Source organism: Candida albicans, chromosome 7 (assembly GCF_000182965.3).
Source record: "Candida albicans SC5314 chromosome 7, complete sequence".
Classification (NCBI taxonomy): domain Eukaryota; kingdom Fungi; phylum Ascomycota; class Pichiomycetes; order Serinales; family Debaryomycetaceae; genus Candida; species Candida albicans.
Genome location: NC_032095.1, coordinates 427,948 through 439,519, shown reverse-complemented (window position 1 = coordinate 439,519; position 11,572 = coordinate 427,948). Strand labels below are relative to the sequence as shown.

The following is an 11,572-nucleotide window of genomic DNA, read 5'->3' as shown; positions in this document are numbered from 1 at the left end:
ACTATTGATTTGTATGGTATGATTTGGATAGAAAGAAGAAATGAAAAAAAGAAAAAACGGGAGGAGTTGATAAACTGGTGAAGAATTTTTCACGTAAATTTATATATTGGCAACCAACGGAGACCACTGGAAAAATTTATTTTCTGATGGAATTCTATAGAACCAAAAAGAACATTCTATAATGTTTTTTTCTACACAATTTTTAGGCAATCTACACTACTATTTACATCACCAAATCTTTTTTACTGTTATAGGTAGTAATATGGTGCTGCTGGTGGCGCTGCTGGTGGTTGTTTCTCATATCACCACTTCTTCTGTCTCAATACCACAGTCAATACATCTCCGCTTGATTGTGTGTTTGTCTATATTCACGGGCGAAGACCAATCATGCACATGTCTCTCCCCTAACGATTTGCCATCTCTCAATTTTCGGGTATACTCCTCTGCCCTAGTTCTTTTTCTCATTTCACGGAGTTGGTCGTGGTATTTCTTTTCTTTACGTTTGACCTTGTTCTCTTCACGTCTCTCCCATTCCTTGTCAAGTTCCTCAGGGCCTCCCCATTTTTTCCATGCAAATTCTTCAACCTGAAATCTAACAAATAACTGCATCCTACTGTATCCATGAGGGTTGGGTTTCTCTATTCGAGGAAGTAGTGTCGTATCTTGAAGTTCTGGTTCCGTGAGCAAATAATCCTCTTTACATTCAGTCTTTGTAAGCAACGAGTATTTTTCAGGAAGAGCTTTGATGCACTTTCGGCAAGCTCGCACATTGAAATTTGTCATCAAGTTTGCATCCACCTCCATGGATTGACATTCACGGCAGCGGGGAATATTCTGCAAATCTATTGGAGGTGGCAACTCTCTAATTTTTTGTAGTTCTCTCTGCTTATTTTTCCAATCTTGCAATGTTTGTTCATCTGCTCCTTGAGTGTTTGTCTTTTCGTCCTGAAGGAACCCACCTTTCGTATCCTTCATGGTGGCAAAATCGAATTCAATATAATCTTGTTTGCGAATAGGAGGAGGTTGGAACTTTTTGGTAGAACTAACCACTGAATCAGGACGGTTCTGGTTCAACCGGATATTGTCTACCGGCTTAGAACTTGTGGTGCTATCATCTTTCTGGTTTTCCCTTTGCTTGAGATTCTTTTGAATTTCTATTGCCCTTAGTCTATTCTGTTCGATCTTCTGTCTCTGTTCTTCCGTTAGCACGCGTCGTTTCTTCACACTACCGTCTGTTTCAATTTCCACAAATTTAGACAGAACCTGGACTGAATCTGAATTGACAATTTGGCTCAATGTTTTAGTTGGACTGTAAGAACCAGTCTCTTTTGTCGTGGTGGTGGAGGTGCTTTTCGGAGTTGATGAAGGCACATGTTCACCAGCATCTTTTTTCTTTTTTTGTTGCAAACGTTCCAACGCTCTTTTTCTATTTGCTTCTATCCTCTTTAATTGTTCTTCCGTCAAGTTACCTCTGATATGAGAGGCCATCGTGTGTTAGTTTGGTCAGAATTGATCTGGTTGGAGTTTCTGAGTTTTTGTTTTTTTCTTTTTATCTCGTAGTAGTAGCAAACTTAGTCTCGCACTTTTCAGTTTGTTGTTGCACACTAAAAATAAGGGCTTCTTTATAATTAAACTATTCATCTGATCCACATTAGTCTATCAAAGTTGTTGGAGCAGTTCTGATTGTGCAATTTCTTAATCATTATACTTTTTGAATATCTGTGCCAACTGTTTATATCACTCTTGTCGTTTATTGTAGATCACTAAAAGTAATGGTTGTGTGAATAACTCCTGCTACATTAATTCCGCCAAATACTACCCAAACTCATACCTATGGTTTGAAACATTTAAAGCAAATACATTAACCATATCTATTCAAAACTCCAACATATATACGGAACAGATTATTTGCTTTACCAACTTGTTTAGTTGTTGGATCTGAAACTGCTCTTTGTTTTTATTTTCACAGGATGCAAAAAAAATTCAAGAATTTGCACATTAAATCCGCGCCTACTTATCCTCATTCCCCACACCAAAAAAAAAAAGACCAAAACCCAAATCAACTTTATATTTCACATTCATTTCAATTAAAGTTACAGTGCTTTCAACAAATAACAATGTTTAGAATAAATACTCAAAAAAATGACCTTTAAATTTTATTTTTCTTTTCTTTTTGGTTGATTCTTTCTTTTGATTTATCAGTTATTTAAGCGTCTACATCTCTATCACCAACAACCATGAGTAAACCATCTTCCATCAAAAAGTCTAAGGCATCTGCTATTAAACCCTCGGCTAATTCAAAATCAAAAACCCCAAAAATTGAGACCCCAAAATTGCAACAAGTTGAAACACGATTAGAAGGCGAAGTTCCAACAACTAAAGTTTCAATTAAAAGAAACAGTATTACTACTGAATCTGTTAAGGCTTCAGAAGATAAGTCTACTCCACAAAGCACTAACACCCCTGCTGCTGCTGTAGCAAAGTCTAATCCAAATACCAATGCAGAGCCAGCTAAAATTCCAAACGAAAAACTGTTAAAAACAGAATCACCACTGAGTCAAAAACAAAACGGTGCAACAACAACAAAGGAAAAATCTGATGTTCTGTTGGAGACAAAATCGACGTCATCAACTACTGTCAGCAACAATAACTCGGTCTTACAATATACCGAGTTGTCGGAGATCCCTATTGGTGTTGAAAGAATTACTAAGGCCTTCCATAGTGGCAAAACACACTCTTTACAGTTTAGATTGAAACAATTACGAAACTTGTACTTTACAATGAAAGACAACCAGGAAGCTTTGTGTGACGCTTTGCAAAAGGACTTTCACCGTCTTCCTTCCGAAACAAGAAACTATGAATTTGCCACTGGATTGAATGAGCTAGTGTTTATTATGTCACAGCTCCACAAATGGAGCAAACCACAACCTGTTGACGAGTTGCCATTGAATTTGTCTTTGAATCCAGTTTACATTGAGAGAATTCCTTTGGGAACAATTTTAGTCATTGCTGCTTTCAATTATCCGTTTTTTGTCTCGATCTCACCAATAGTTGGTGCAATAGCAAGTGGCAACACAGTTGCACTCAAGCCTTCTGAGTTAACACCCCGTTTTTCCAAGCTTTTTACTGACTTGTTGTCAAAAGCATTGGACCCAGAGATATTTTTTGTTGTCAATGGGGCCATTCCTGAAACAACATGCTTGTTGGAACAAAAATTTGACAAAATTGTTTATACTGGTAGCGGTTTGGTAGGTACAATAATTGCGAAAAAGGCTGCGGAAACCTTGACACCAGTTATTTTGGAGTTGGGAGGAAAGTCACCTGCTTTTGTTTTGGATGACATTTCTGACAAGGACTTGGCAACTGTTGCTCGAAGAATTGCTTGGGGTAGATTTGTAAATGCTGGTCAAACATGTATCGGTGTTGACTATGTATTGGTGGCAAAGTCCAAGCACGACAAATTTATCCTGGCCTTGCAAGAGGTAATTGAAAAAGAGTTTTTTCAAGACGTTGACAAGACGAGAAACTTTACCCATATGATCCATGACCGGGCATTTGAGAAAATGGAGAGTATACTCAACACTACTTCTGGTAATGTGATAATTGGAGGCAAGCTTGATCATGGCACAAGATATGTGGGACCTACCGTGATTGATAACGTAACCTGGACAGATTCCTCTATGAAAGACGAGATTTTCGGTCCAATTTTACCAATTTTAACCTACACTGATCTTGAAAAATCCTGTCGTGAAATTATTGCTAACCACGATACTCCCTTGGCACAATATATCTTTACAAGTGGACCTACATCTAGACAGTATAATTCCCAAATTAACACTATTACCACTTTGGTTAGATCTGGGGGATTGGTTATCAATGACGTTTTGATGCATATTGCTTTGCACAATGCTCCGTTTGGTGGTGTTGGAACTTCGGGAAACGGTGCCTATCATGGAGAGTTCTCATACAGAGCTTTCACACATGAGAGGACCGTTCTCGAACAACATTTGTGGAATGATTGGGTACTCAAATCAAGATATCCCCCATATGCCAATAAAAAAGACAAATTGATCGCCAGCTCCCAACAAAAGTACGGTGGTAGAGTTTGGTTCAATAGAGAAGGGAATGTGAGAATTGGAGGTCCACCCCTCTTGTTTTCTGCTTGGAACAATGCTCTTGGGGTAGCTGAATTAGTACGTGATTTTATTGGAGCTGGTTTGTGAGTTAGGAAGAGTATAAATATGTGTAGTCGAAGTTTTTTTTTCAATCTATAAACATAATAAGAACGGAGTTTTTCCTACAGGTGGCCAATGAGTATTCATTCTTTTGTGGGATAGTAATTCCACTCCCAAGTACGATTTTCTTGTATTTTAATAATCATAAATGGATCCACACTGTAGGTGTGGAGTGACTATAATAATTTTTGTGAGGTGAACAGAAGGTTGTCAAGAAATAATGCATCTTTATATGATTTTCTTTTATTCTATATAAACCATAGAGCTTAAAACACTGTAGAAAGCCAAAATTATATTATTTTTGGTAGTTTTCGGGGAAAACTTTGATCTAACTTCTTGGCCTTATTTGTTGGCTTAAGCTTAAAACATAAGAGCTTTGAGCATGTTCGCCTAATAACTTCTATGTATTATATGTTAGTCTGTAGAGATCCTGCTCTTCGTCACTTATTAAGAAAAACAATAGTGGATTGATAATTCATTTATTGCTCATTACAGAATGGCAGCACTGCAATATAAATTGAAGAATTTCTAATTTAATTTTGCGTAATATTTGCAAGAAAATTGCAAGAAAAAAAAAGCAACAATATGATCACCCAATTTTTGCAATAAATTGGTTTTGCTAGACAAGTATATGGAATATAGTCTACAAGTTTTACATATTGCATTTCATTGAGCTTTATAATAATAAAGAAGGACATCCAACTCCGCCGCAGTTTCAAATCAATAACAATGAAATCCCAGAATGCCGTAAGTCGCCACCTTTAATTTCAGTCACCCCAATTCAAATCACGTAATTGCCCCCATTTGTAATTATTATTACTAAAAAAGAAATTAATGAAAGTGATAACCGTTCCATTGTGAATACCAGATTTTTTTTAAATTTATAGATCTTTAATTAAATTGGAACTACTGTGGCTGTTATGATAATGCGAGTTCTGCTAAATGAATTGTCACACAAATCTAGAAATGTGCTTCGAATCTCGTCATATTATAATCCAATTAATTGCAGCAATTCTTTTACTCGATAATTTTGCTGCATCAACGATGCCAAGTAGACAACATAGAAAATACCTATATAATTACAATTCCTATTCTCATAATGCAGAACTCTAGAAGTCGTTCACCGGAAGGCTTGGATAATAGTGGTGCCAGTTTTGTGTAACAAAAATTTGCAATCACATCATTGACAGCCACCACAGTTTTTTTATAATAAGTGATATTGCTAATTAATTATGTGATTTTAGAAGAATCATATTTTAGTCTTATCTCGTCCATAAATCAATTTCTGACAAAATAGACCAACCCTTCTATAAAAGGAGTCCAGATGCCAAGGTTATAATACCAAGAATTTCTTTTAACATCCAAGAAAACTTGCTCCAACAACCCTTTACTACACAATGCCTGTGACAGAAAAAGACATAGCCAACCTGGGTGCAAACTCAATTGCTTCCAACAACACTTCAAGCTCCTTAAAAAAACAAGACAATAAAATAATCACATACACTGAATCAAATTCATCTTTAGAGTCAGATGAGATTTCAAAGAACCCGTTTTTAGATCCCAAAGTTGAGGAATATTACCGTGATTTATACGAAGATTCAAATTACGAAAGTTATCGTGCTTTCGATCCACAATTCACCTGGAGCAAAGAGGAAGAAAATAAAGTGATTAAAAAGATCAACCTCCGAGTAGCATTGACAGCATGTATTCTTTTTGTGGGGCTACAAGTTGATAGGGGGAATCTCCAACAAGCAGTCAGTGATAACTTATTGAAAGATTTGGGTATGACAACAAATGACTACAACACGGGAAATACTATTTTTTACGTTTGTTTCTTGGTTGCTGAGCTTCCTTCTCAATTAATTTCAAAAGCATTAGGTCCAGATATCTTTATTCCAATCCAAATGTGTGCGTGGTCAATAGTTGCTATGTGCCAAGCAGCTTTAAAAGGAAAAACATCATTTTTTGTAACTAGAGCTCTCATTGGTATTTTAGAAGGTGGGTTCATCGCTGACTTGGTGTTATGGTTGAGTTATTTCTTTACAAGTAAAGAGTTACCAGTGAGATTATCATGGTTCTGGACCACTTTATCCTTGGTGCAAATTGGTACCTCATTGTTAGCGTTCGGTATTTTAAGGATGAGAGGTGTGGCTGGATTAGAGGGGTGGAGATGGCTCTTTTTACTTGAAGGTATAATTACACTTATAATTGGTATTGCCGCATTCTATTTAATGGTCCCATCAGCAGTGCAAACAAAAAACTGGATGCACCCCAAAGGTTGGTTTACTGACCGTGAAGAGAAGATTGTCGTCAACAGGATTTTGAGAGATGACCCTACAAAAGGATCCATGCACAATAGACAGGGAATCACTCCTAAAGCACTTTGGAACAGTTTAACTGATTACAATCTTTGGCCCATTTATGCTATTGGTGTTGTTGCTTACATCGGTACTAGTACCTTCGGTGCCTACTTTACATTGATGAATAAGCAATTGGGATTCTCGACTTTTAACACTAACTTATTAACCATCCCGCAAGCTGTTTTGCATATTATACTATTGTTAGCGATTACCTGGTTTTCAGAAAAGGTGAATGATAGGGCATTTGTTGCTTTAATTGCACCATTTTATGCTCTCCCACTCATAGCTATTATAAGATGGTGGCCAGGTGCTGGTAAAAACATTTGGGCAACTTATGTTTTAAACACATTATACGTTGGGCAGCCTTACATCCACGCAATTTGTGTTTCTTGGGTATCGAGAAACTCAAACCATGTCAGAACCAGATCAATATCATCGGCAGTGTACAATATGTTTGTTCAATTGGGTTCCATTATCGCCTCCAACATTTACAGAAAGGATGATTTGCCTTTATACAAACGTGGTAATATGCAATTGTTTTTTATAACTTTGACTTTAATCCCTGTTTTGCTCTTAGCCAAGGGCTACTATGTTTGGCAAAACAAGAGAAGAAATAAGGTGTGGAAGGCCATGACTGAGGAAGAAAAGGATGCTTACAGAAAAACCACCAAAGATGAAGGCGCCAAGAGGTTAGATTTTAGATTTTCCCATTAGGTGTATACGCCACAGCACTTTATAGAAGAAGAAGAAGCTAATTACATAATTGTAACAATAGATATTCGCAATATATTTTTGTTGTATCAGAATCCTACGCCATTTAAAACCCTATTGATTGAAGAAAAATTCCATAACCACTTCAATTTTTCTTGGTGGGGAAGTTTCACTAGAATGCCACAGCGGTTCGAAAGAATTGGGATTTTTACCAGTTTTTTTTTTTCTTGTCTAATCATCACCACTGAACAAGATACCAAAATACCCTTGAAGTTGGAATAAAATGCTTGGCCTTCTATGTTGCCATATTGTATACTTTTGTCGAAATCATAATATGTGGCATCAGTGATACTAAACAAAATGCTGTAATTCTTTACTGGTTCAAACAACATGGAGCTCAATAGTTACACTTCCAAGAAATATTTGTTGAAAATGTGGATCCGGTACCATTGATATTGATAAGAAATGTCTAGGTATAAAAGAGATGACGTTTACTGATAATTATAACATGTCTGGGTCATATTAACAGATCAACAGAGACCATGTCAGACAAGAGAGATTTACCTACCAAGTATGGCTATGACAATAGTTCTAAGCATACCCCAGACTCTGAAACAGACGATCATAACAAAACAAATCAAAGTCAACAAGTGATCGACGAAAAGAATTCCAAAGAAAACATCGAGATCCAAGTTTCTTCCGATAACGAATTATCATCTCTTGAAAGTGACCAATTAGCAAAAAATCCATTTTTAGATCCCAAGGTCGCCGAGTATTATGACACAATGTATCGAACCTCCAACTATGAAAGCTACTCTGCATTTGATCCCTTTTTTGAGTGGGATGAAAAAGAGGAGAAAAAACTAATTGGCAAATTGAATTACCGTGTTGCTTTGACAGCTTGCTTTATGTTTATTGCCCTTCAAGTCGATAGAGGTAACTTGAGTAACGCAACAAGCGACAACTTTTTGGACGACTTAGGTTTGACAACAAACGATTACAACGCTGGCAACACTATTTTCAGAGTTGCATTCTTGTTGGCAGAAATCCCTTCCCAGTTGATCTCAAAGGCTTTAGGTCCAGACATTTTCATTCCCATTCAGATTTGTGCTTGGAGTATCGTTGCCATGTGCCAAGCTGCCTTGTCAGGCAAAGCATCATTTTTTGTCACAAGGTTATTGATTGGGGCAATAGAAGGAGGTTTCATCGCAGACTTGGTGTTATGGTTGAGCTACTTTTTCACGGGGAAAGAGTTGCCAGTTAGATTATCCTGGTTTTGGACAACTTTGTCATTGGTGGATATATTCAATTCTTTAGCAGCCTTCGGTATTTTGAGAATGAGGGGTCTTGCTGGCATGGCGGGTTGGAGATGGTTATTTTTGCTTGAAGGTGCCTTTACGTTACTAATTGGTATATTTTCCTTCTACTTGATGGTCCCCTCAGCTGTGCAGACGAAAAATTGGATGCATCCCAAGGGCTGGTTCACTGACCGTGAAGTGAAAATTGTTGTCAACAGAATATTGAGAGATGATCCTACAAAGGGATCCATGCACAACAGACAAGGATTGACCATCAAACAGATCATCAAGAGTTTCCGTGACGTCGACATCTTCCCGCTTATGGCAATTGGACTAATTAACTTCATTGGATCTTCTACGTTTGGGTCTTATTTCGCTCTATTGAACCGTCAAATGGGGTTTTCCACTTTTGACACAAACTTGTTGATGATTCCACCTAAGGTGTTGCATATTGGCTTTTTGCTATTAATTACCTGGCTCTCAGAATTTATCAACGAAAGATCCGGTGTCTGTCTTATAGCTCCGATTTATTCGGCCACAATAATGGCTGTAATTAGATGGTGGCCCGGATCAGGCAAGCAAGTGTGGCCTACCTACGTTCTCAACACTTTATATTCTGGGCAGCCATATATTCATGCTATTTTAGTTGCATGGGTCTCAAGAAATTCCAATGGAGTAAGAACAAGATCGATTAGTTCTGCTTTGTACAACATGTCGGTTCAGTTGAGTAGCATCATTGGCCAAAATGTATACCGGAAAGATGATTTGCCATTGTATAAAAGAGGAAACATGCAGTTGTTCTTTGTTGAAATGGCCACGATACCTATAATAATGTTGACTAAAGCGTACTATGTGTTCAAGAACAAACGAAGAGATAAGATATGGAATGCAATGTCTGAGGAGGAAAAGGATGACTATCGTAAGAATAGCAAAGTTGAGGGTGCTAGAAGATTGGATTTTCGATTTGCTCATTAGCAAACTGGATTGTATGACCTAAAGCTGTGAGCTGCATTTGGGGAATATTCTGATTCCGTTGTTCGTACTTATGCAAATTAAATAACCTATATAGATTAATGATGGAACAAGGGTTCGTACATCAATATAATCTATAAGCTTGACTAAACTGATCGAATTAAGTTTATCTCTTAAACAAGCATATATGCTTACTCAATCTACTTTGTCTTCCACACACTGTAAAACACTTTAACAAGCTTGACAGATTGCGACCACCCTTCTTCCGTTCTAACAATCACAAGGGCCATTGCTCTGCACTATCTTGGAACTCTTTCTCGATCCATTGATTTCAATGAAAATCTCAGATTTCTGTACCATACATACAACTTTAAAATCAACAAATGCCCCCATGAAAACACAACCATTTACAGCATCCATGTGCAACAAATCGCAATTCATTCAGAACAGAACATCAATTCATACCCGTCTATACCAAAAACAATTGTAAAATATAAAATTAACCACTCCATGACAGAATTCAAACCAATATCACAACAAAACCTTCAACACACCTCTTCAAAAACTGAATATAAACGTGACTAATTATATTACTCCTCCAAACCCAAATTTATATCAAAACTTAGACAACTCTAGCTCTATACAAAAAAGACTTAAGAGCACAAACCTCTATCTACCCAAACAACTCGAACTACATTTTCATGGACCAAACCCACTACAACACATGCACCACACTGCACCTCCCCTAAAAAGCAAAAAGCGTCACGTAACCTTTAATTGTCATCCATTTTCCGCTATAAATTCAATCAATATTGTCGTAGCCTCCCAACTTTTGAACAAACTGATCGATCACTAAATGACCTGGCAAGATATAGACAAACCTAATCACAAAAATGCCCGCTAACAATACCATTAATTCCTACTCCATGTACAGAATACCCAACATGCTTTGTATCACTATAGTCTTCAATTCACTAAAACCATATTACAAACAAACTTAATCAATATCGATTACAAATCATACAATCTACCTATATCTGTCAAACACAACATATTTTAGTAACCATTCAAATAGATACTTCAATCAAACGAGACCGTATCATGAAACCAGCAATTTGTATATCTCTGTTATCACCTTTAAAACCACCAACAAAGCAAGCTCTGCTGCCAAACACAACACAATTACTCAAAGCTTATGTAGCAAGATAGCTACTTTTGCAACCTAAAAAATTACATTGAAACGATCCTTCCTGTACACCACTAAAAGCCAAAAACATGAGCCACCACAATGGTACTCTATATTATTAACTCATATATCATCTCTATCATCATGCCAGCCTAGGTCAGCTGTCGAAGAACGAAACTATTTGTACCCAATGTCAGAACAATTGCTGAACCCACTGATCGCTATCAAGCGATAATTGATAATTTTCTACACCCCTGACCAGGCTTTAATCCAAAATCCATTTGTATCTAAACCATTATATGCTTGGCCAAAAGAAGTCTTCTAGATACAGAAACTGGCATACTCAAATGGAGTTACCATCTTAGCAGCAAACGAAAAGCACTCCTTTGATCCAGCTATAATACTTGCTCTATAATTACAGGATAAAACTTGAAAGCTAGCTTACAATATATACAATTCCAAATATACTCCAAAAAAGCAAACTAAAATAATTTTTTCAACTAATCTACGTTGAAAATACAAAAGCTTGCACTAAGTTAAGAAGTGAAACATGCAACTGACATCATCAAAACATTACAGCATAAACAAATTCTACCCATTCAAATTGCTACTTCATATACCTACTGTTGGACTAGCACACTTCCTGGTTCAAAAGCACAGAGTCTCTGAAACACGATCTCCTCTACAATTTTCGACTAAGCTTATTCAATTATGTAAACAGCATACTTGTTAAGAGCACGTATTGGGTTTGCAACTTTGCGCCAAACAGATGTTCTAACACTATTACACATAGCGTATTTAGCAACCATT

General features: G+C 37.0%; 4 protein-coding genes across 4 annotated transcripts, besides 1 other annotated feature; 3 read left to right on the top strand and 1 right to left on the bottom strand. All coding sequences in view use genetic code 12, as the record gives it.

The window, feature by feature from the left end:
• Positions 1 to 297: 297 nt before the first annotated feature.
• RAD14 (Rad14p) lies at positions 298 to 1,488 on the bottom strand (the record flags this gene model as incomplete). The annotated part of the gene is made up of 1 exon (XM_716262.1): positions 298 to 1,488. One exon carries the CDS (start codon positions 1,486 to 1,488, stop codon positions 298 to 300), a length of 1,191 nt encoding a protein of 396 aa, XP_721355.1.
• Positions 1,489 to 2,237: 749 nt separating this feature from the next.
• Positions 2,238 to 4,223, top strand: CAALFM_C702010CA (uncharacterized protein; the record flags this gene model as incomplete). The annotated part of the gene is made up of 1 exon (XM_716263.1): positions 2,238 to 4,223. The coding sequence occupies one exon, from the start codon at positions 2,238 to 2,240 to the stop codon at positions 4,221 to 4,223; it is 1,986 nt and encodes a 661-aa protein (XP_721356.1).
• Positions 4,224 to 5,632: 1,409 nt separating this feature from the next.
• On the top strand, positions 5,633 to 7,309 carry CAALFM_C702000CA (uncharacterized protein; the record flags this gene model as incomplete). Its single annotated transcript, XM_716265.2, has 1 exon — positions 5,633 to 7,309. One exon carries the CDS (start codon positions 5,633 to 5,635, stop codon positions 7,307 to 7,309), a length of 1,677 nt encoding a protein of 558 aa, XP_721358.2.
• Positions 7,310 to 7,848: 539 nt separating this feature from the next.
• CAALFM_C701990CA (uncharacterized protein) lies at positions 7,849 to 9,579 on the top strand (the record flags this gene model as incomplete). The annotated part of the gene is made up of 1 exon (XM_716267.2): positions 7,849 to 9,579. The coding sequence occupies one exon, from the start codon at positions 7,849 to 7,851 to the stop codon at positions 9,577 to 9,579; it is 1,731 nt and encodes a 576-aa protein (XP_721360.2).
• Positions 9,580 to 10,813: 1,234 nt separating this feature from the next.
• Positions 10,814 to 11,572: part of a centromere ((CEN7) Centromere region of Chromosome 7; each centromere mediates a single kinetochore attachment although it binds multiple (four) Cse4p-containing nucleosomes) that runs on past the window's edge.